This window comes from Xyrauchen texanus, chromosome 24, assembly GCF_025860055.1.
Source record: "Xyrauchen texanus isolate HMW12.3.18 chromosome 24, RBS_HiC_50CHRs, whole genome shotgun sequence".
Lineage (NCBI taxonomy): Eukaryota > Metazoa > Chordata > Actinopteri > Cypriniformes > Catostomidae > Xyrauchen > Xyrauchen texanus.
The window spans coordinates 39,212,933-39,238,929 of record NC_068299.1 but is presented as its reverse complement, the minus strand read 5'-3'; the positions used below and the strand labels follow the sequence as shown (position 1 = coordinate 39,238,929).

General features: G+C 39.4%; 1 protein-coding gene across 1 annotated transcript; it reads left to right on the top strand.

Moving 5' to 3' along the window:
* The first annotated feature begins 2,761 nt into the window (after positions 1-2,761).
* Positions 2,762-3,940, top strand: LOC127617786 (cytochrome c oxidase assembly protein COX20, mitochondrial-like). Its single transcript, XM_052089859.1, has 4 exons — positions 2,762-2,900; positions 3,315-3,429; positions 3,539-3,602; positions 3,732-3,940. Exons 1-4 carry the CDS (start codon positions 2,874-2,876, stop codon positions 3,859-3,861), a joined length of 336 nt encoding a protein of 111 aa, XP_051945819.1. The 5' UTR covers positions 2,762-2,873; the 3' UTR covers positions 3,862-3,940.
* Positions 3,941-25,997: the final 22,057 nt, after the last annotated feature.

The window sequence follows — 25,997 nt, the reverse complement described above, 5'->3', positions numbered from 1 at the left end:
CCTGCGGAAAGACAAAGAAAACAATTTCAATTACAATCAAAATCATGTTTAAAAAAACTGTTAACCAAAGAATTGTATCAGTGTTACAGTATTATTATATTGTAAAACAATTCTGTTGTAAAATCAACAATAACTTACTGGCAACAAGAATGTAATACCAACAAATAAAGGTAAAATAGTGCAAACTGTAAACTGTATATACTGTAAATATATATATATATATATATATATATATATATATATATATATATATATATATATATATATATATATATATACACACTGGTGGCCAAAAGCTTGGAATAATGTACAGATTTTTCTGTTTCGGAAGGAACCTCAAGACCACATGACTACATGTAATGCTTATTGATTTAGAGCCACAAGTGCACAAACTCTGACAAACTCCCACAATTTTAATTAAAATCATATAAATGTTGGATGACAAATAGACTGGCATGTCTTGGGGTCAATATTAGTTCAAAAATTGCAACAAAATAACAGCTTTCACTAGAAACTCATCAGTCAATCATTGTTTTGAGGAATGAAGGCTATACAATGCTTGAAATTGCCAAAAAACTGAAGATTTCATGCAAAGGTGTACACTACAGTCTTCAAAGACAAAGGACAACTGGCTCTAACAAGGACAGAAAGAGATGTGGAAGACCAGATGTACAACTAAACAAGAGGATGAGTACATCAGAGTCTCTAGTTTGAGAAATAAACGCCTCACATGTCCTCAGCTGACAGCTTCATTGAATTCTACCCGCTAAACACCAGTTTCATGTACAACAGTAAAGAGAAGACTCAGGGGTGCATTATGGGAAGAATTGCCAAGATAAACCACTTGAATAAATGTACCAAATTCTTTCCATAAGAACAAAATCCATACGTTATTCCAATCTTTTGGCAGCTAGTGCATATATATATATATATATACTATTAACTATTTCTACAGTAAGATTAAAAAAAACACCACAGCAACCAGTAATACAACAAAAAACTTGTATCTACTTGTACAAAACTTACAGTTGTGCTCATAAGTCTATATAACCGTTGCAGAATCTGTTAGATGTTTATAATTTAAAAATAAGAGAAAAATATTTTCTTTTATTATTTTGTGTCGCCCTCAAGAAGTTGAATAAAAAATGATGTATATTTCACAAGACAAAATAACTGAAATTTTACAAAGTATGCTCATTCAGTTAGTCTTAATAACATTTCTGTTATGTCAAAAAGCTTAATTAGGGCAGTAAATAAAAACAACATGCCATTTATTTGATACTCTGTGCTCCATTTTGTTTTATGATAAACATCTGTAAAGGGTATGTACTGTAAACATATGAGCAGAACTGTAATTTCATTGTGATATATTTTGATGATGCATTAAATTGTTCTTTTTACTTACTTGACAGGTATCTCTGTTGCGCAGCAGGCTGTTTTAAGTTGCTCTAAGTGTTTCCTCAAAGAGCACCTGGGTAGATTTATATAGGGCATGGAAACGGACAATTAAACCAACAAGTGACCTTAAATTAATCACATGGATCTCATTGGATTATGTGTTTCCATTCTCATGTAACAAGTTTCTAAATAAGCCAGGTTGAAATAAACGAGAAAAGACACCTGCTGTTCCTTTTACTGTCACTTTTACTGACACAAAAAAATCTCTTTATCTTTATCTCATCTAAAACATCCTTGCCATCATCTGCTTGGATTTAAATTAGATTCCATGGACTCTACTTTAATCACAGGAACTGGGACAGAATATAACCAAGGTCTGAGTGCTTGTGCTCACATTTCACTGCAAGCGATTCACTGCAGTTCTTGCAAGTAGGCATTAATATTCTTTAAACATTACACACACACACACACACACACACACACGTTGAGTTTCCAAGTTTTATGGGGACTTTCCATAGACATAATGGTTTTTATACTGTACAAACTATATATTCTATCCCTTAACCCTAAACCTAACGCTCACAGAAAACTTTCTGCATTTTTACATTTTCAAAAAACATAATTTAGTACAATAATTTTTTTCTCATGTGGACCAACAAAATGTCCCCACAAGGTCAAACATTTTGTGTTTTACTATCCTTATGGGGACATTTGGTCCCCACAAAGTGATAAATACACACTCACTCACACACACACACACACACACACACACACACACACACACACAAGTTTTAAAGGGATAGTTCACACAAAAAGTTGAAAATCTCTAATCATTTAATCGTGTACTTTCTTTTGTCTGCTGAATACAAATGAAGATTATTAGAATACATTTTCTGTTCTCTAGGTCCTCACAATGCAAGTGAATGGTGATCAGAACTTTGTAGCTATAAAACTCACAAAGGAATTGCTCATTGTAGTAATCCATAAGATTCTACGGAATATAAGATGTCGGTGAGAAACAGTACATTTAAGTCATTTTTTTACTCTTAAATCTCCACTTTATCTTTCACTTTCAGATGTGAAAGTGGAACCATATGTGACTTTCAGGTAAATGAAGAGAGAATTTTCATTATTTGGTGAACTATTCCTTTAAGAGACGCACCACCACCGAGGCTTAATTAAGACAGTTTTGAACTTGGTGTTTGAAAACCAACATACAAAACCACTGCTAAAGAAAAGACATTTGTGTTATTGGACATTTTGAGTGATTACGTTGATTACTGTCGGTAAAAACGGGCAGGCTCTGACTATATCTATACGATCTATACCGGAACTAAAGATTGCCAGTAATTTTTGCCGTCAGGAAGAATTTCTCGGTGGATCGCAGTACTGTTTGGTTAAATAATGTCTGTGTTACACAACTTATAAGATTTATGATCATTGTCGAATAATTATTTTGAAGAGTTCCCTCGAAAATGACGGAGGAGTGTGGCAAGAGCCAGGTGGGTTTTATTTTATCATAGAAGAATATCAGTCAGATATTACGTGATGGAGAGTTTATGAGAGGAGGTCATTATTATAAGCTCCATTGTGCTGTCTGAAATTATCTAAAAATGCAGCACATTAAGACTCTTACTAGAATAATGTCTATATTCACATAGGACACTAGTGCACCTGTTGATATCATGGTACTTGAATGTGGTAATCATTCATTAGCATGGTACTGCCACAGTACTTGTTTGTTTTTTGACTCACTGTGAAAGTAAAAATCTATAATGCATTTAATGTAATAATAAATCATAATAATGTCATGAATCTAATAATGTTTTCTTAGAATAAGCTTGTTATTTTCTTTATATTCTGAAAGTATGAGAATGTTCTCTGTCCAGCCATTTATCATTCTAATAACCAAACAGGGCATGAAGACCCTCGGAATCATTGATATTCGGAAAAATCCGTGTGCTCGGGAATCTATTCTCCATGGTGCAGGTGGATCACTAGTGGCAGGATTAGTGCACTTTCTGGCAACAAGTAAGTTTAAGATTCAATTTGCCTTAAGTATGAGGGCTCATGCAAGGATAATGTGTTTGTTATTTGTCTGTAGCATGTATGATCTTTACTATCTTCTTGTGATTCACAGGTAGAGTAAAGAGGTCGTTTGACATAGGTGTCGCAGGATTCATGCTTACAACACTGGGATCATGGTATGTGATATGTTGAGGTCATATTTAATCCCAAAATCAATGGAAATAAAAGTATTTTATTGAGAAATTGTAATGATATTTAAGGAGTGGGTACATGACCTATATTTAACTTGGCTTATTTTTTAACAGGTTTTACTGCAGATATAATAATGCCAAACTACGTGTTCAACAGAGAATCATTCAGGACGGCATAAAGAATAAAGTCATGTATGAAGGGACAAATTTAGACCCCGCACGCAAAAATAGGAGGGACGAGTAATCTGGTCTGAGACCATAATATTGCCTTTACAGTTAATGATGTTTTATTTATTGCCTGGTTATATGAGTGTTTAATGTTTGTGAATTATCTTTTTAAATAAAACTATTATTTGACTTCTATTTTGAGAAAAAAAGAATTGTGAAGATGTTTTGGACAAAATTTCTATGGTACACACAGCACCAACTGCTTAGCAGTGATTACAGTTCAGTTTAATGAAACCAGTTATGATACCAGTTACGTCTCATGGTGACCAGGCATTGTTGCAGAAATGTGCTCAGGTAAAAACAGCCATGTCCTTTGAACACCTTGTTGGTGGGCGTTTTAATAACTTCAATAATTGTCTCTTTGTCAATATATCTTCAGTTCCAACATTTAACCTCATGATGTCATTGTAGCACACTTACAAAATGGTTTTTGTTTTTGTTTTTCTTACCTCAGATTATACAACAACAACAAAAAAAATGCTATTTCCCCAGCTTGTATAGCTAAAGTGCATACTCGTTCTCGAGATGATTGACAGGCGACGTCTGTATCTAAAAGGTGATTGGCTCTTTTACCTGTAAGGCAGGATTTCCTTTTTACCTCTGTTGAACTTTGGGTGCGAGAGCTCCTTGGTTGGGTGTTCCAATTTCTCCCATTCATTGTAATAGAAGCGGCTCATCACTGTTAATAATCTGCTTTTAAGGAGAAAAAAAACTGTGAGTACACTTTACTCTTCCAAGACACGTGTGTGACCTTGAGGGGAACTGACATCATACGGACACTAAATTAATCTGAATAGTTCTTGACATTGTACCTTCAGTGCTCAAATGGCAATACTTCATTGATATTCCTTAAACATATTAGTTAGGGATGGTTCTAAACACATTACCTCAGTTACTTCATCAATCAATTTAACCTGAACCACTAAGGGATAGTTCACAGAACACTGAAAGTTCTCTCATCATTTACTCACCCTCATGCCATCCCAGATGTGTATGACTTCCTTCAGCAAACACAAATTAAGATTTTTAGAAAAATATCTCAGCTCTGTAGGTCCATACAATGCAAATCAAAAGGGACCAAAACTATGAAGCTCAAATAAGCACATAAAAGTAATCCAGTGGTTAAATCCATGCCTTCTAAAGTGATATAGTAGGTTTGGGTGAGAAACAGATAAATATTTAAATAATTTTTGACTATAAATCTCCACTTTCAAACAGCTCTCTTAGAGTTCTTCTTTTATTTTTGGCGATTCACATTCTTCGTGCTTAACGCCACCTACTGGGCAGGTTCAGAAAAGGACTTCAATATTGATCTGGTTTTAACCCTCACCTATCATATCACATCTGAATATATACTGTAGATTTAACCCTTACAGTCATATAGATTAGTTTTATGCTGCATTTGTGCTTTTTTTTTTTGCGCTTCAAAGTTTTGGACCCTGTTGACTTTGCATTGCACAGACCTAAAGAGCGGAGATATTCTTCTTAAAATCTTTTTTGTTTTGCAGAAGAAAGAGTCATACACATCTGGGATATCATAAGGGTGAGTAATTGATGAACAAATTTAAATGTTTGGGTGAACTAACCCTTTAACATTGTACAGTTTCCATTCAAACTTTGTTCTAAGGTGTGCTATCTATTTTGGTTTTTAAAAAATATTGTAAAATTTGAGATTAAAGTTTGAAAAACTGCTGTTGACTGACAAAATGTTCAGCAAAATGTATCCCCTCCCTCGCTCCAAGACTTAACCATAATAAGGCTTTAAAAGAATCTGAAACGTGACTCAACTCAAATGTGAATCTGAAATGAAAAGAATCAACGTGACTAGGATCATCTAGAAATGAGATCGAACAATTCAATGGGACAAGACACATAATAATTTTGGTAGGAACCTTCCATTTTGTCAGTGAGCTTTGCCATAAAACCAATCGCTGGCTCGTGACAAAGGAGCACGAATCCAGAGTAAATCTCCAACCTGGTAACATGCTTGTCATCTTTGTTTTTCTACATTCCGTCTGATGCATCAATCCCATATATCGCTCCTGAGTAATCAGAATTGTCATGGTCAGGAGGTTTAAGTAGGGCACTCTCTTGGGGACCTTTCAACTTTTGCCCCAACACAACTTGGCTGGAGTGAATCCTGTGCTTTCCTGCAAGGCAGTGTTGATAGCAAAACAAAACTCTGCTAAACACTGATCCCAATGACGGTAGTGGTCATTTACATAGGATAGTATGATTGACACGGTCTGTGAGGTTGGTTTGTGGATGGGCTGTAGTGATAAGTTTTAGGATTGCACCCCATTGTATGCAGATCAAACTGATGAGTTGGAGGTTAACTGTGTTCCTCTGTTAGACATTAGGTAGACTGGCATACACCATCTAATGAATACTTCTTCCACAAAGATACAAGTAATCTGTGGTGCCCTGGCTACTCGTAACAGAAACAATTCCACCCATTTCACACAGTAATTCACAACCACAAGAGGTTTGCTTAGCTTGGGACTCTTAGGAAATGGGCCCATAAGGTCTATTCATACCATATATCCAGGTTACACTATAGGTGTAGATTGCATATGGCTAGCTAACTTAGAAATGGAAGGCTTGTGTTGCTGACATACTTGGCACTCCTTACAAAGTTTCCACATGTCTGAGTGCAGGGTCGACTAGTATCAAATATCTACTAGTCTCAGTATTGTTTTCAACAGATTGTCATGAACATAATTAAGAAATTCCTTATGCAGGCAGGAATTTCTTGAATATGCTTATGACAATTCGCTGAGTGGACACCTCGGTAGACTTAAAACACTACTGAGACTAGTAGACCATAGGCGTGCTTTTGCATACATGCCAGCTATACATCTGTATTTAGGAAGAGTTATTAGCATTAACATTTGTTTAAAACCAATTAAGAACCAAGGCAGCAACATAAATTCTTTCTATGATTTTATATAAACTCAATTCCAAACACAAAACTCAACATTCATCAATAGCAAAATCAGGAAACTTGAATAGAGAAAATAGTAATCGATCGATCGATCAGATGCAATCAAATTGCTATGGTGAATCAAGAGGGTGAGATTTCGGTGAGAATAAGTGTCTTATCTGTGATTAGGAGATCCAGCGATGATGATACGGTTATAGAAACTTTTAATAGTTCTATTTAAGGTGAATTCCAGATAAGGTAAGTGCTCTTTCACATTAATGTAGTAATCCAGCATTCTTAATGTTGAATCCTTACATCCATCTTGTGATTTATTATCCACACAGCATCCACAATGTCGATGTAGTGTTGTATTAAGTATATAGAGCAAACACAAACAAAGTCCTAAAAAAAAACTAATTAACTCAAATTACTCTTCTAGCTTGAAGCAAACATCAGAAACATTATAAATACAAGGTCTCAGTCATATTACAAATAAATCACAAGTAATTTCTTAAACAATAAAACAGAACAACATTTTACAGTTGAACTTGAAACAGCACCTTTTTCAACAAGGACATTTGTTTGTAGCACAGAGCAGGTGAGACATTTTTCCACTATAACACGCCTAGCAGTGTGGAAAAGTATTACAGCCTGAATACAAACTGGTAACAGGCTTGTGTCTGTTACATACCCTTCACATCAGGAGAAGGCTTGTCATACCCATGATCAGGATCATTAAGAAATTAAATAGAAACATTCACAGGACCTAAACACGTTTCAATTTTGGCAGGGCCTTTCTATTTTGCTGACAATTTAGCCATAAACCAGTCATCTGCTTTAGATAAAGGATGAGCTCTGACCCAAACTATATCTCCTACTTCGAAATACATTGGTTTCCTCCCCAGATCATAGTAGCGGTTTTGTTTGGTCTGAGCTCATTCTACATTTGCCGACACCAAATGAATTAGGCTTTGCTGTCGATCTATGACTGGGTAAGTTGGACTACTAGGACCAGGTGGTTTGTGAATTGCTCTCTCCTGAGGTCCCTTTAGTTTCTGTCCTAAAGAATTTCTGAAGGCGTGTATCCTGTACTTTTGTGCCAAGTGGTGTTTATTGCGAATCTGAATTCAGCCAACCATCTATCCCATATTCGGTGGTGGTCCTCCACATATGAATGATCATTGTCTTCAATGTGTGATTGATCCTTTCAGTGAGGTTAGTTTGAGGGTGATAGGCAGTAGTCAGTCTCTGAATTACACCCATTGCTTACAGACTAAGTTAAGAAGATGAGATGTGAACTGTGCTCCGCAGACTGATACAAGACAGGTAGGTGTTCCCCATCTCATGAACACTTGTTCAATCTGTGCTATATGTGGTGCTTTAGCAATTCGCAAAAGGTACAGTTCATTCTGTTTGGTACTCTTCGTAAAAGGTTCCATCAGGTCTATGCCAAGCATGTACCCTGGCTCTACTCCTGGAGTTGATTGTAGATGACCTGACAGTACTTCCATACATCTACTCATAAGCTTGGCCAATAAGCAACTTAACTGAGGAGTATTTTCAGTCGACCGAGGTGACTACTTAAGGGATTGTCATGTGCATATTGTAAGAACTCTTGAAGGCATGCAGGTATGACTAATTGCAGCTTCTGTCCCAATGTACCAACAGGGATGCTACGGAACAGAAATCAGTTTTCTCTAAGAGTGTACTCGTGTGGGATCATGATCTGTCTGGGAATCTGCCTTATTGCTTAGTTTTTCAGGATAATTTTGCTGTAAGGTGGCAATGCAAGTTACTGCTAGCATATCAGTGGGTGAAGTGCATTCTAAGTTTCTTTATAACACATCTGGAACAACGTTACTCTGTCCCTTTCTGTATTTCACAGTCAACTCGAAATGTTGTAAACTGATGGTCCATCGTGTCAATCTTGAGGATGGTTTAGGATGTTGGAATACCCATGTTAAAGCACAATGGTCAGTAATCACTTCGAAATGTCGCCCTTCCAGGTATGGTCTCCATTTTTCTACAGCCCATACTGCTGCTAGACATTCTTTCTCCGATATGGAGTAAAGAATCTTTGAGTGTCCTTGAGGGATTGAGGTACTGGAAACTCCCTTCCAAAGTATCAGCAGTACGTATCAGTTTTTACTACTCCTGATATGATTTGTCCTACGAAGATAAGAGATCTTTGAATGAAGTTAAACTTCTTAAGGTTCACTGTAAAACAGTGCATTGTGGAGACAATTGAACACTTGGTTGAGGTGTTGTAAGTGCTTTTGTTCATCTTCTGAGAATACTTCCACATCCTCAATGAACACGAGACAACAATTTCCCTTCAATTCTCTAAGAACATGCTCCATTAATCTTTGGAATGATGCTGCAGAATTTTATAATCTGAACAGAAGCAGTAAAAATTCAAATAAGCCAGCTGATGTTTCAAAAGCAGTCTTTTGTACATTTCTGACTCCATTTCAACTTGCCAGTAGCCCCTTTTAAGGTCAAGGTACTAAACACTCACTCCATGTAATGACTCCAAGATGTCTTGAATCTGGGGCATGAGGTAAGCATCCAAGTGAGATTTGCGTTCAAGCCCCTGTAGTCCACACGTAATCTTAATCCTCCATCCTTTTTTATCCACTACTACTACCGGTGAAGCCCATGGAGAAATTAAGGATGGATGATTTCCTTATCCAATAACTTTCTAATTTCAGCATCAATAAATTGTTGTTTCTCTGTTGACACTCTATAAGCCCTTTTCCTCACTGGTGCTTCATCAGTAGTAATTATCCGATGTCTGACTATGTTTGACTGTCTGATCTCAACTGTACATACAGTTGGCCATTACAGCATCAGTTTTTTCTTTGATCTGCTCATTGGTGTCGGCTTTCTGGGTAAACTGAATTACAGATTGTAGAGTTTCATCTGTAACTGATGGTGTAGATAGAGCAAGGTAAAAAATGGATTGAATAATTGGATTCCTGGGTCAGAAAAGGAAAGATCTTTTTCAGCATCCATCAGCGATGGCAAACTATACTGGGTTCTTCTAAAATCTGGGACAATCCCTGAGGTCAGCATAAAATTCATACCCAAAAATATAGGTAGTCAAATCTGCATCTCTCATAACATACAGTGTCATGTAAATGTATTCCCCCATCATGGAGTACACATTCCCATTATAGCTTTCCGATAGTAGTCTGTCTCGGTCCATTAGCAAGTTGAAAAGATTGCCCTTTATTCGGATGGCATTGTTCCTGTCATCACAATTGCTTCCAACATGATTCATGAATCAGATATGAAGTACTACCAGTGTCAATCATTGCTTGGAAATATCTGCCCGCAGAATGATAGGGAGGTTGCACAGTGTTTTGTACAGATTGCACAATTCTTGTACTGGCATGAGTAGTATTAGGCATAGGTTCTCTAGAAGAATGGGGTTTCCTCTTTTGCACCTCTGCATTTACTTGACTCGTCAAAATCTCTTTCAATCTGTGTGCCTATTAGCACTAGCGCATCCACATTTCTCACAGTTCCATTGAGTAGACTTGCCAGATGTGGGTTGCAATTCCTCAGAATTGCTTGAACAATTTCTCTCTCAGGCATATCTTTGTTCCTTTGAACACATAATGCTCGATAATGGAACGCTAAATTCCTGATATTTTCTCTTGTACCTTGCTTTCTTGCGAGTAATTTTCTTGTGAATGCTTCTTCGTAATCTTCACTTTAAAAAAATACTTTTTTTAAACCGCTCCCATGACTGAACATTCTTCTCTGCCAGCCACCAATCTTTAGCAGTCCCTTTTAGTACTGACGTAAGAGAAGTATCTCATATTCATTGAGCAGTCTGAGTGCAAAGTATTTTTCACATCTCTATAAAATTAGCTGGGTTTTCTTCACTGTTGTTGAAGTTCAGTAAAATCCAGTTTCACGGGAGGATGGAATGACATTATGGAAGTATTTTCAAAGATTGATTATGCTGGACATGACAGGTTTGATCTTTGACTTTGGATACAGGTAGAGGAACAAAAATACTTTGATATGGATGTTTGGGAGTAGATACCAAAGCCTTACAGGATTTTAGTTTGTGGTCTATTTGGACATCCCATCTCTTTAAGCAATCTACCATTGATTGGCCTAATTCTTGAATACTGAGGTCTAATTTCTTCTGGACTCGACCACATTCTCATTCTACATAAACAATAAGCAATGTTTAATAAATGCAGTTGTGTATTTAAGTAGTACACATCCTGGTTTGGGCGCCAATCTATAACTGTCCTGACTGCTTTGAGCCGGGGCTGCTACAAGAAACATTCCCTTTTCCAACAGTCTTTAGGGAGTTACAATGATGCAAAAAAACAGCAGTAGGCAACATGAGGTAATCAAACTGATTTGGTTTCTTACTCTACTACATCCTGTACTTATACCAAAACCAGAGTGCTAACTGAGACTCCAGGTGGTGAGGATGAGTATAACAGGAATAACAGAAAAATACACTGTAGCAGGCTTATGACTTCAATGCAAAATTCAATGCAAAAATAATGTAAAATACTGATCCCAGAGTTGGTCAAGTATGTAAAATTTTGCAAAGAGGCAGGATTGATGGGTAAAAAGGAGGAAAAATACATAGACAGTATTGCCAATTATCCCTTAAAAATTCTAAATCTTTATTCAGTTTTACAATTTTTTTAGGTTAGTAAGATTTTTAAGATCTTTCTAAAATAAGTGACACAAAGGCAAGTCTGTTGACTCAAAAACATATTTGTAAATGATAAAAAAGAAGAAAACATGAACGGTCTCATCTGTCTCTTACAATATCATAATACAAATATTAATGTGGTATGTTTTTACATTTTTGGGGGGAAATTAGGTGTGTATCTGCATACAAATAAAAAGTTATAAAAGGATAGTTGTTAACAAAAGACAACACTAAATGTGGGTACATTTTATATGCACACACAAACACTGAATTTGAACATCACAGCTGGAGATCTTGTAGCATTCAAACTTCCTCATTCCTCATCGGGTCTCTGGGGCAGATTCAGAAAATAATTACTAATAACACATAACATACCATGTCTGTTTATGTATTGAAAGTAAGGGTTTAACAGAATGACATTTTCACGGTATGAAATCCATCACAGAAATTACCATGGTATTATGGTCTCATGGTATTGAGGTGCACTGATGTTAGGGATAGGGATTTTGGTCGTTTTGTCTACTCGTTGAGTACTCAAGGGGCAATGACATGTACATAACTTTATATATAATAACAGGTCTGACAAATATCTTTGGCTGCTGCATTGTGTCTTGTTGTTCCAGTGTATTCTCTATTCATTATTTTAGGCTGTTATAAAATAATCAGTTACAAAATGTAAAAAAATTGCATAATCAAAATATAACTCCTCATATTTGGACATTATGTGAAGATTTGCTGCCCAACTCGAAAGAATGTGCACAACGTGCATCTGTCTGTTCTTCCTACAGGTTACCGTAGTAATCTTATTTAGCGCACATCAGTTTTTTTAGTGTCTGTTATAGTAGATTTTTATATATCAACAGAAAAAAGTACTAACTATAGGAACACAGAGTAGCCTGGACTTTGTGTGACCCAGGAGAGGGCATACAGTATGAGGTTACTAGATGTGCTGATGTTGCAAGGAACACACAGTGTACTCAGCCGTAGCAGAGATGATGGTACTATGATATAAGAAGGCAATGGGAAGCACAGCAAAGTTAAAAATGAACAAAACCAATGATCAAAGTAAACATACTATGTTCAGACTGTGATATTTTAGTTACTCAAAATGTATACTTTCATAATAAATGAATTTAAAAGGTTATTTAAAAAAAAAAGGACTGAAAGCCAGGTTTCCACCATTAAAAAGAAGTCAGAAGCTCTGTGAAATAATGGTGGCGGACAGAATCCATTGGCTACAAAAAATATTAAGGGGGTGTAGTGTAACGTTGGCGGACCGATAAGAAATTCAAACAACCAACCAACGATTGTTGAAATAAAAGTTAATAAGTTCGGGTGCCAGACAGGTGTAACCCTGTCAATATTTTCAGTACAATAACCCAGATAGCTTGGATGCCACCAGTTACATACACAAAATAAAAAAATAAATCACAAAGGACAGTGCAAAATCAGTTTAGAAATGTCTGTATTTCTCACCATTTCTCCCAAGAAAAGAACAAACGGGAAAAAAAAAATAAATATAACCACTGAACTGTCAAATTTTCTGTACAAAGACCACAAATTTAACAGTTCGTTCATCCAGGCACAGAATCAGATTTTGTGAACAAAAAGGAATATCAAAAATGTCAATTTTGTCTGGTAGCAAAATAAAAAAAACTCCAAAGCCAAACAAACCGAGCCAAAAACCAAAAAATATTAAAAATAAATATTACTCACTGCTTAGTTTGTGGGGAACCGGAATAACCCGGATGTGTAAAGTGCAGAGGTGAATTCGTGTGAGTGTTTGGAAAACCAGCCGCAAATCCAGCCACGCTGTAGCCTTTAGCAATGGTGAAGCTCTGTTGGATGGTAAATGGGAACAACCCAGGATCCAGACGGCCCTTAACACCGCTCGCTTGGGGTTCTTTTACACGCTCCGCGCTGAAGACATCGTTATGGAGAACGGTTTTTCTCACCAGCATCCACTCCAGCAGAGACACAGCGTTTTACCCGCTGACGATTTCGTCACCGCCTCCCAGGTAAGTGAAAATAACACCTTACTTTTCATTTAGTATTCCCCGTCCAACTCCCAACAGCTCATTCGGTTCAAGCGGTTACTTTCAGTTTGGCGTTTCGACTGTTATTGAGGCTTTCCCGTTCTCACCTCAATAAATCACACTCTTAACAACAACTTCACGTCTTTTTTTCCAACCCACACTCTCTTTTTTCCCTTTTATGTGACAACCTCATTTCCTTTTCCCCCACTTAACAATGGAAATGGGCGGAGACAACCTTGATTTAATTATTTAATTTGTTTTGTAACGTTTCAACTCCGCCACACTCCTCCCCCCTGGGAAAAAACAACTCCAGGTTGGTTAAAGGGTAGCATTGTTGGAAACCAAGAAACTCTTCATCTTCATCAGTGGATTCGTGGAAAATTTCCAAAAGTTTCGATTTTCCCAGGTGGTTTAACTCATCAGCGGTAGGGAAACATGGCTTCAAGTTACATACATGAACGGTGCGCACATCCTCACCAGTGTCTTCTAGTGCCACACGATAATTCAGTGGTCCCAGCTGTTTTATTATTCTGTAAGGACCTTTCCATTTGTTGGCAAGTTTTGCACAAAAATGGTGAAGTGCACTAGATTGCGGGAAATTTCTCACCCATACACGGTCTTTTTCTTTGTAGACGACATCTCTTCGGGTTTTGTTGTAGCTACGGAGCTGTCTTACTGATGCTTTTTTGGTGTTTTCTTTGGCTCTAGCTTGCAACTCGGACAGATGTTCTGTGACATCGTAAGATGGAGCAGTCGGAGCAAGGTTTTGCCCATGCAGCAGCTTGTCCATTGGATCCTGTAATTTTCTTCCTAGATAAAGCTCGGCTGGAGATATACCGGTGGTTTCTTGTACCGCTGAATTAATGGCAAACCGTAACTCAGGTAAGTGTTGGTCCCATTTTTTAGGATTGTCATTCACATATGCTGAAATCATCTGTTTTAATGTTCTGTTTACTCGTTCGGTTAGGTTTGTCTGAGGGTGGTATGCTGTAGTCATCTTCTGGGAGACTTTCCTTTGCACAGATGTCTTGAAAGACGGCTGAGGTGAACTGTGTGCCTCGGTCAGAGAGGATGAAATCTGGTACCCCCCATCGAGTAAGAATTTCTTTCCTGAGGTATGAAGCAACAGCCTGAGCAGTGGCCTTTCGCAAGGGGAACAATTCAACCCACCGAGAATAGTAATTCACGAACACTAGTAGATATTCATGTCGGTAGGAACTGCGAGGCAGTGGACCCATGATATCTACTCCCAACATCTCATGTGGACGACTGGTGGTGGTCTGTTGAATTTTCCCAGCAGGCTTGCGGTTCTCATTTTTCAAGGTCTGGCATTTCATGCACCTTTTTACATATTGTTTTACAGATGTCCACATGGAGGGCCAGAAAGTGACCTGACGTACCCTCTGGTAAGTTTTGCTAATTCCTAAATGACCACTCAAGGGATGCGCATGGTAATGCTGTAGAATTTTGGGGACAAGGGTGGCCGGGATATAGAGTCTGTAATGTACTTGCCCATTAGTCAGATGAGATCGATGATACAGCTTGTCTTCAATTACCTCATATTGGTCTTGCATAGAGGAATCATTGTCAGCTAGTGACTGAAATAGTGTGGTAATTACCAGATCTTTGTGCTGTTCTTCCCAGATGTTTACTGCGGAAAGTGGAAATCCAAAGTCCTCCTTCTGATTGGAGTATAAGTGGCATCCAGGTGCGGAATACATTCGGGATAACGCATCTGGAGCTTCATTGAGTTTTCCCTTTCGATACTCAACCACAAAGTCGAATTTTTGCAGACGGAGTGCCCAACGGATTAGACGTCCCGTGGTTTTTGTGGAATTCAGGACCCACTGTAGAGCTGAATGATCCGTGACTACGGTGAAGAGTTTCGGTTCCAGGTAGTATTGCCATTTTTCTAGCGCCCATACTATTGCCAGACACTCTTTCTCTGTAACGGAATAATTCATCTCAGCCTTGGTTAACATTCGGCTGCCATAGGCCATGACTTCTTCCAAGCCATGTGTTTTCCTTTGTGTCAACACTGCACCGAGTCCTGAATCACTGGCATCAGTGTAGATAACAAAAGGAAGTTGAAGGTCTGGATGACCCAGGATGGGGGGTGAGGTGAGACATGTCTTCAATTTCTCAAAAGATTGTTGACACTGTGTTGACCACTGGAATTTTCGTCCCTTCTTCTTCAAAGCATTTATAGGCTCAGCTATCTGAGAGAAATTGGGCACAAACCTGTGGTACCATCCTGCCAACCCGAGAAATCGTTGAACTTCTTTAAGGTTCCGGGGAACAGGGTAGGAGCGAATGGCCTCTACTTTGCTGGGGTCAGCCGAGATGCCTTTTGTGTTTACCACATGTCCCAAAAATGTCAATTCATGAAGGCAGAATTTACTTTTTTTTAGGTTTATGGTTAAACCGGCTGTGTGCGCAATCGGTCGAAGATAGTTTGAAGATCATAGAAGTGTTGGGTGACAGATGGTGAATAAATTATAATATCATCAATATACACAAAACACATTCTTCCTCGCAGTCCACCTAAGACAGTCTCCATTAATCGCTGAAATGTCGCTGGAGCATTCTTCAGCCCAAATGGCATGACATTAAAGTGGTATAACTCAGATGGAGCGATGAATGCCGTCTTGGACTTGCTCTCCGGTTCCATTGTCACCTGCCAGTACCCGCTGTTGAGGTCGATGCTGGAGAAAATACTTGCACCAGAGAGGGATTCCAATATCTCTGTGATATTAGGCAGAGGATAGGCATCTCTCTCAGTGACAGCATTGACCCTCCTATAGTCTACACAGAATCTCTGGCTGCCGTCTTTCTTTGGGACCAGGACAATAGGTGAGGCCCAAGCAGAGTGTGATGGTTCTATGATACCGTTCTTCAACATTTCTTTAACTTGTTCTTGTACCACATCTTGTTTCTCTGGTGTTAATCTGTATGGACGCTGTTTGATGGGTACAGGATGGACAGTATAAAGACAATGCTGGAGTACTGTTGTTCTTCTGAGCTGGAGGGTACAGACTTGAGGATTGTTCTCTAAGAGGTGGAGCAGGTGGCACTTTCTCTCGGGTGGTAAGTGTGCTGTGTCTACCAAGGTTTTCATTAACGTTTTCTCATCCAGATTATCTGGTGACTGGGAAAACACCCATGGCATTTGCTGTGGAGGAATAGAACTGAACAAGGTGAGAGTTTGCTCTGCGTTTTTATGTTGTACTTTCTTTTCCAGATGCTGGATACATCTAGCGGGAATACTAGCTCGTCCAAGCTGAAAAGGATACTTCTTGTTGGGCATTGACTTGAAAGAATATTCTCCATCTGCTACATTGATCTGAAGACCACTGGTGAATATAAAATCCAATCCTAAGGCCACGGAGTATGCTAGAGCTTTAGCAGAAAGGATGGCTGCCGGTAGGGCAAAAACTTGGTTATGGAGTGTCATTTTGATATTTGTCCATCCTATAGGTACAGCGGTCTCACCATTTGCCAAGTAGAGTGGACCAAGAGTCCATGCCCGGAGTGGATCAGTGGATGCAAGCTCTGTCCATAAGCTCTCGTGTAACAGAGTATAGCTTGCACCAGTGTCGACTATAGCCTTTCCTGTCCATCCGCCAATGGTAATCGGGACAACCAACTGTTGAGGTACACTCTCACGTTTAGAAGTAAAAGATGCAGTCCCAGTAGATGGCTGGAATGGAGGTGTGACAGACAAGGCGTTATTTGATGGTGCTCCTCCTGTTTTTTGTGCAGGAAAATTTCGCTTGTTTCCTGCAGGATTTTGAGTCGATGTGAAAGGTGAAGTGGAGTATTGTGGACAGTTTCCAGGGGAATGCTGACCTTTACATCTCCAGCATTGGACGGCAGGTCTTTCCATTTGGCGGTTAGGGGTAGGTTTGGGTGGTATAGATGAAGTCATAGTCTGCCCTTCATAATGCAGCTGATGAACATAGTCTTTTTCTAGTTGATGCCCAAGTTTTACCAGTTCATCCACTGTACTTACTCTGCTGCGAAGCTGACTGGCAAGGTATGGTTTAATGTTTTTTAGTATCAATTTAACTAATTTTTTTAGTATCAATTACTCTGTCAGTGAAGGTTTCCAGCGCTTGCATAAAGCTCTGTAAGTGAAAGCGAAATCTCTAATGGACTCATTTTCCCCTTGGTTTCGGGTGCGGACACGCTCAGCGAGCTCGTCTTCATAATCCTCAGAAAGAAATGCTGCGAGAAATGCGGACTCAAACTCATTCCAGGTCGTAACAGAGGATCTAGCCACTTCCCACCAGTCCCGTGCTTTTCCATAAAGGACAGTGCGAAAGGTTGCCAGAATGTCTGTATCCTGTAAGGGGTGTAATGCCATAAAGTCATGACATCTAGTTAAATAAAACAGAGGGTCACTATCATCTGATGATCTGCCAAAGGTGGGAAAAGTTAGCTTCAAATGAACACTCTTGACCACAGATGTTGGGTGCGAAAGAGGTGGAAGTACAGACGAGGATGTGTGGGGTTTTAATGTTTCACCTTCTGCAGCAGTGGAGTGAGGAGGTGATTTGAGTGTCATCGGTGGAAAGTCAGCCACTGTTTTCCCAGGAAACTTGAAGTAACTGCTTATTTCTGATTTCAACTCTTTCAAGGTGTCGCTTACGGCATTCAATTGGACGCTACATTGACGGATCTCCTGGAAAAGTTGGCCACAATCCTTTTGAGTAATGTCCTGCATTTTCTGGATGTCTTTCTGCACCTCTAGTTGAAATTGTTCCACCATAAATCGGAGATTAATGTGTGCTCACTTTTCTGCAGTTCTCCTGTCACCATTACCTTCATGACTTTTGTCAGCTGATCAGTGTCCTCTTCATCATGTTGTCTTTTAGCAGTAATTGTGGCCTGAAGCTGCTGATGGTTGGATTTTATCTTAGCAGTCAAGGTTTCAATCTTGGCATCATGCTGCGAAGTGGTAGTTTCAAGTCCCTGGGTAAGTACTTTCAAAGCTTTGTCCTGCTGTTTGAGACCATTAAACAGGACATCCCAGTTCCATTGTACGTGCTCTGATAATTGATACACTCCTCTGCCAGGTGTTGGGAGAAATGCAGGCAAGTCCTGCGGTGTTCCTGAAGGAGGTGTAAATTCCGTGGAAGTACCCAACTGCATGCCAACAGTCGGTGGAGGAGCCCTTTCTCCTGGAAGTGGAGTGGAAAACTGCACATGGGTTCTTGTAGTAGGACTGCGAAACTCTGTGGGTGTGGTGTAGAAAGTGGGAACAGGAGGTGGTTGTCTGGGTTGCTGTTGGGTTTGTTGCACCAGGGGCCAGTTTGGTGTTGCAATGTCTGGAGGATCAATTTCCACAAAAGTGGATTGTGGTGGAGGGGTATGGGCCATGGTTGACGTGTATGCGTGAATATGGCAACGGTCAATTGTGAAATGTGGGAAAAAATTAAATATCAGAAATGAGAACACTATTTGGCCAGTCTCAAATTCTTTTGGGCAAAAAGGGGCACTCAAATTCTTTTGGGCAAAATGGGGCACCCAAAATAACAAACTACAGAGTAGCGACACTTTCACAATTCAGAAAAAAAAATACTATCGAACCTTTGTCCATTTCTTTTGAGCAAAAAGGGGGCACCAAAATAACAAACTACAGAGTGGTTACTTTCACAAAGGTTTTTTTTTTTTTTTTTTTCAGTTTGGCCACAAACGTTCCAAAAAGTCTGTTGGATGGATCACAGTTCAATTCAACCAAAGTTCAAATGATCACAAGAAAAAAACCCAAAACAAAACAGTTCAAAGAAATAGTATTATTTTCAAGTTTCAGGTTTCAAGTTCCAGGTCCCTGTTTGGGTGCCACTTCTGTAACGGTGGCGGACCGATAAGAAATTCAAACAACCAACCAGCGATTGTTGAAATAAAAGTTAATAAGTTCGGGTGCCAGACAGGTGTAACCCTGTCAATATTTTCAGTACAATAACCCAGATAGCTTGGATGCCACCAGTTACATACACAAAATAAAAAAATAAATCACAAAGGACAGTGCAAAATCAGTTTAGAAATGTCTGTATTTCTCACCATTTCTCACAAGAAAAGAACAAACAGGAAAAAAAAAAATATATCACCACTGAACTGTCAGTCAAATTTTCTGTACAAAGACCACAAATTTAACAGTTCGGGCACAGAATCAGATTTTGTGAACAAAAAGGAATATCAAAAATGTCAATTTTGTCTGGTAGCAAAATAAAAAAAAAACTCCAAAGCCAAACAAACTGACCCAAAAACAAAAAAAAATTTTTTTAAAATATTACTCACTGCTTAGTTTGTGGGGAACCGGAATAACCCGGATGTGTAAAGTGCAGAGGTGAATTCGTGTGAGTGTTTGGAAAACCAGCCGCAAATCCAGCCACGCTGTAGCCTTTAGCAATGGTGAAGCTCTGTTGGATGGTAAATGGGAACAACCCAGGATCCAGACGGCCCTTAACACCGCTCGCTTGGGGTTCTTTTACACGCTCCGCGCTGAAGACATCGTTATGGAGAGCGTTTTTTCTCACCAGAATCCGCTCCAGCAGAGACACAGCGTTTTACCCGCTGACGATTTCATCACCGCCTCCCAGGTAAGTGAAAACAACACCTTACTTTTCATTTAGTATTCCCCGTCCAACTCCCAACAGCTCGTTCGGTTCAAGCGGTTACTTTCAGTTTGACGTTTCGACTGTTGTTTATCCCGTTCTCACCTCGATAAATCACACTCTTAACAACAACTTCACGTCTTTTTTTCCAACCCACACTCTCTTTTTTCCCTTTTATGTGACAACCTCATTTCCTTTTCCCCCACTTAACAATGGAAATGGGCGGAGACAACCTTGATTTAATTATTTAATTTGTTTTGTAACGTTTCAACTCCGCCACAGTAGACATGAGTTAATGCTAGATAACAAACAGTATAACAAATGAGGGGTTTGACCAAGAGAGTCAGATCTCAGCTGACATCTCATGTTTGTTGGTTTACTCAATAAACTAACCTTTGCCACCTGGAACTCCTGAGTTCATGGGTTTTCTTACTGGGAGGGAAGAAAAGTTTTCCACGCTCCACAACACTGTCTGAACCGTCTATTTTTAAATTGTGGTTGGCTTAACAGGAGATGCCATAACCATCGTGTTTTTAATATGCATGTTAAGTTGAAATTCAGTTTTGAAGATGCTGCATTCTGTTCCATTTATTTCCAGCTGTTTGAAACACTCGCCTGCTCTATATGTGCTGCTTCAGAACGTTGAGTCCACTGCCACTCACCTGGTCACACATTTGTGTCTCCCCAAGAGTTCGCTCCTGTGGGGAAAGCCGCAATGCTCTGTATTGTTGTTGCTGTGATGATTTATGAAGTATTCCATTCAACTTGGAGAGTCTGAATTTCCACCTTTCAACTGGGGAAAGTGTAACAGAATGGCACTTTATTTCGGACTTCTAACTTGGAAACTCGTGCAGAAATCTTCAGCTCCCATTTCGTCAAGATGCAGTTGTGCATTACATCATGCAAACATGTCAGCACCCAGGGCAGAGAGGTTTACAGTCAGTGACAAACATTAACTTTTATTAAATAATGTCTCAAAAAGACAGCATTTTGTTTCAGTTGATTGTTAAATTTACACTGTATCCAGCGCTGTTAGTTCTCTGTATTCGTAAATATTTCGATTCTGTATTACTGTGAGAAACCGCTCCAAATGATTCCGTGAGAGAGCGGTCCGAACAAATTATACTGAATCATGAATCAATTCGGACCGTTTGGCAAGGACGTTTGGCCAATTCATGGAAAAGAACCGACTCAAAATAATTATTAATTTTCAAATTGGACATTGCTAGTTCTTTTAAACAGCCATATTCATCGAATTAAACCGATTTGGATTTTAGAAAGTTCTAAGAAAAGCTGTCATGCTGTATCGTTAATGAGAAGATTTCAAGGTATATTGATCTTTTTCGCACCAAAAGCAATTGTGATGCTTTAGAGGACATTAATTTAACCGCTGGAGTCGTATCGATGACCCTTTAACATTAAACAAAGTAACAAGACAAAACACATTCCGTCAGTTTGTGATGCCGAGCAGAAAGCACCATTTCCCCAGTATCCTCCAAATTCTCTGATCCTCCTGAACCTCACAGCCATATAACAATACGTTAAATGCACATGGTTTACAAAATATTTCTCATCAGTGTCATTGGACACTCATATAAAAGTGCTAAAGAATGCAAAATACACTGTCTTTGAAATGTAATGTCTTTTGAAACATATTACTTCATTGATGAAACACAGTGAGATTGTACCATTTGATTCTGTTTTGTTTTGTCTTGATAATACCAGCTTCCAAACCCGACACAGCATGCCATAGGTGTTTGGATCATACACGACACAAACAGATATTTCCCATGATGTAGCCCAGAAGTTCAGTTTAGAAACACAGTCAAGATGAAAACAGTTGAATGGCTGATGCCTAAAACATCAAACGACACAGCCAAGTGTCATTTTAGCTATAAAGCTTGTGCCATGTAACAAAAGTGCTGTAATCAGGATTTTCACTTTAAGAATGAGCTATTTCCAACATTTGTTGTGACACAGTTCTTAGTTTAAATGAGAGAAAATAAGAAACCTTAAACCACAGTGATATTTTCTCCATTGTCTTAATGATCTTCACCTGTTCATGTTTGAGCAGTAAGCCAGAGTCTTACTCGAGTGACATCAACACCCAGCCTTGATTGATTGGCTAGACAAAAACTGTTAGTCTAGAATCAGTGGACCAATGGGGACGCTAAACCCCAACCTGTTTTGCATGAAAATATACCTGCAAAATTTGAAAGCGCAAGTGAAGAATTTGCAAACAAGAGCAAAGAAAAACAGCGTAAGTGTGCAACATTTTATTTATCTGAGCAAAAAATGTCACAGAGTGCAAAAAACAGTAATATAACCGAGGAAAACGTCTCTGAGACAAAGGGAACAAGACATTGCATGCTAACGCATATGGGAAGTTGTCCTTCCACACGACCTTGTTGAAAAATCTCTACAATAATGCCAATATTCTACTATTGTCTATGTTGTTTTACATTTTAGGCGCAAAAAAGCAGGTGCACTAACACCATTCCTCAGAAATCTCTGACTGAGTGACAAGGAGCGCACCGCTCGCACCTCAGAGCAAATATATGAACTATAGTAATATAATATGAATTAACGCCTTCACGAACCCAGTTTGGAAGGGAGTTTTTGATAATGAAAGTGCTTGTTATGTAATTGTTATGGTAAATTAAAATGGCCTGAACTGAATGCGGTTGTGTAAAATGATGGGGAGCCTGTACTTAAGGGGAAGGGCATAAGTATACAGTATGTTTGGAAAATGAAATAGCAAGCGTTCTAAACAGAGGGGACTTGTGAGGAGAGAGACGTTTCATCTAGGTTATAAAACCTTGCGAATGCATTTTGAGAAGACCATTCTGCTGCAAAACATATGTCTTGTAAAGACACTCGTTCATCTATAGTTCTGTGTGCTTTAACACCAATTGGGCCAATCTTATCCTGTGACTCGTAAACCAGGGCAATCCCATCAACGATCCAGTGAGAAAGTCTTTGCTTGGAGAAGGACATGCCTTTCGTGCATCCTCCATAGCACACAAAGAGCTGATCAGACCGTCTGAAATGGTCGGTGCTCTCAACGTATGAGTGTAAATTAAATGGAGGAGGGAAGAAAGCTTGAAGGTAAACCACCTGCACTCTGAAAGGTGTGGTTACATAGCACATAGCCTTTTTTGGGTTTGATAGTGGCTTTTGAAAGACCAGGACCAAATTCCAGACATGAATTGTCAATTGATGGTGCGTGTAAGTCAAGTCAAATCAAATCAATTTTATTTGTATAGCACCTTTCACAACATTTCAAAGCAGCTTTACAGAAGATCAGCATTAACAGATGATAAAATGTAATGTCTACACTCACCTAAAGGATTATTAGGAACACCATACTAATACTGTGTTTGACCCCCTTTCGCCTTCAGAACTGCCTTAATTCTACGTGGCATTGATTCAACAAGGTGCTGAAAGCATTCTTTAGAAATGTTGGCCCATATTGATAGGATAGCATCTTGCAGTTGATGGAGATTTGTGGGATGCACATCCAGGGCACGAAGCTCCCGTTCCACCACATCCCCAAGATGCTCTATTGGGTTGAGATCTGGTGACTGTGGGGGCCATTTTAGTACAGTGAACTCATTGTCATGTTCAAGAAACCAATTTGAAATGATTCGAGCTTTGTGACATGGTGCATTATCCTGCTGGAAGTAGCCATCAGAGGATGGGTACATGGTGGCCATAAAGGGATGGACATGGTCAGAAACAATGCTCAGGTAGGCCGTGGCATTTAAACGATGCCCAATTGGCACTAAGGGGCCTAAAGTATGCCAAGAACACATCCCCCACACCATTACACCACCACCACCAGCCTGCACAGTGGTAACAAGGCATGATGGATCCATGTTCTCATTCTGTTTATGCCAAATTCTGACTCTACCATCTGAATGTCTCAACAGAAATCGAGACTCATCAGACCAGGCAACATTTTTCCAGTCTTCAACTGTCCAATTTTGGTGAGCTCTTGCAAATTGTAGCCTCTTTTTCCTATTTGTAGTGGAGATGAGTGGTACCCGGTGGGGTCTTCTGCTGTTGTAGCCCAAACGCCTCAAGGTTGTGTGTGTTGTGGCTTCACAAATGCTTTGCTGCATCCCTCGGTTGTAACGAGTGGTTATTTCAGGCAAAGTTGCTCTTCTATCAGCTTGAATCAGTCGGCCCATTCTCCTCTGACCTCTAGCATCAACAAGGCATTTTCGCCCACAGGACTGCCGCATACTGGGTGTTTTTCCCTTTTCACACCATTCTTTGTAAACCCTAGAAATGGTTGTGCATGAAAATCACAGTAACTGAGCAGATTGTAAAATACTCAGACCGGCCCGTCTGGCACCAACAACCATGCCACACTCAAAGTTGCTTAAATCACCTTTCTTTCCCATTTTGACATTCAGTTTGGAGTTCAGGAGATTGTCTTGACCAGGACCACACCCCTAAATGCATTGAAGTAACTGCCATGTGATTGGTTGATTAGATAATTGCATTAATGAGAAATTGAACAGGTGTTCCTAATAATCCTTTAGGTGAGTGTATAATGTCGATGAATCATCATTGTTTAATTAGATAAAATACTAATGTTAATCATGTTTAAAAATAAGTATTTAAATAATAATTGTATTAGTAACCCCAGTGAGCAAGCTGAAGGTGGCTGTGGCAAGGAACACAAAACTCAGTTGATTAATGGAGAAAAATAACCTTGGGAGAAACCACACTCACTGTGGGGGCCAGATCACAAAGTCACTGACCTCTTTTACTGAGGCCAGAGCCAGCAGTAATGCAATCTTAATGGAGAGCATGCACAAATACACAGAGTACCGAGGCTCTTTGGGGGCCCTACGAGAGCTTTTAGGAACAATGTTAGGTCCTAAGTCAGAACTGTAGCCGGCTTGGTGGAACTTCATGATTAAATCATGTTTGCCTATAGTGGTGCCGGCTTCAGGTGCGTGATATGCAGATATAGTCGCCACATAAACTTTGAGTATCGAAGGAGTGAGTCCTGTGTCCAATCGCTCTGGAAAAAAATATGAGAATTTAATGTATGGGGCAGTTTATTGGGTCTTTGCATTTAATGTATGTGGCAGTTTATTGGGTCTTTGCCAGATGAAAGACACCAATCAGTAAACATGTTCCATTGTAGTGCGTAGAAGCATCTCGTGGACAGTTCTCTGGCTTTTAAAATGGTGTTCATGACAGAATGTGTCAGTTCTGGTCCATTTAGCGTGCTCCATTCAGGGGCCACACATGCAGGTTCCACAGCTTTGGCTGGGGTCCTCTTGGACTTTGCATATGACAGAGTGAATAAGGCACACTGGGGAAATGCATATTTGCACTGCATACTGAATGACAGGCTTATTTAATGTATCATGGTATTTACACTACATGCTACTCTGAGGTGGTTTAAAGAATATCATGGTATTACAATGTTCAAAACACCATGGTAGAGAGGTATGTCATAGCACTTTTTTGTTGGTGTTCTTTGTAAATTATGTTGACCAAATAATGTTTTTGACATTGCAGGAGAAATATGATCTTTCTAAATTAAGTTGTCAATCTCGATCAACTGAGTTCTCGTCATCTAATTTCACAATCTCTGCAACATTATGGGTTCTAGAGATGCTGGTGGTGCGTGCCATCCTCGTAAGGGTCTTCTCGTGGGGGCTGGTGGATACACCATCAGGAAAAGCCCATCGTTCCCTTCCTCACCAGCCTCCCCATCCTCCAGAGAGGACAGAAACTCTGCACTGCTGACAGCATCCTGAAAATCCAGTGTCATGACACTGCTCATGTTCTGCTTGATCTTGGAACATCCTCTGTAAATGAGGAAGGCCATGACACTCAGGAACAGCAGCGAGC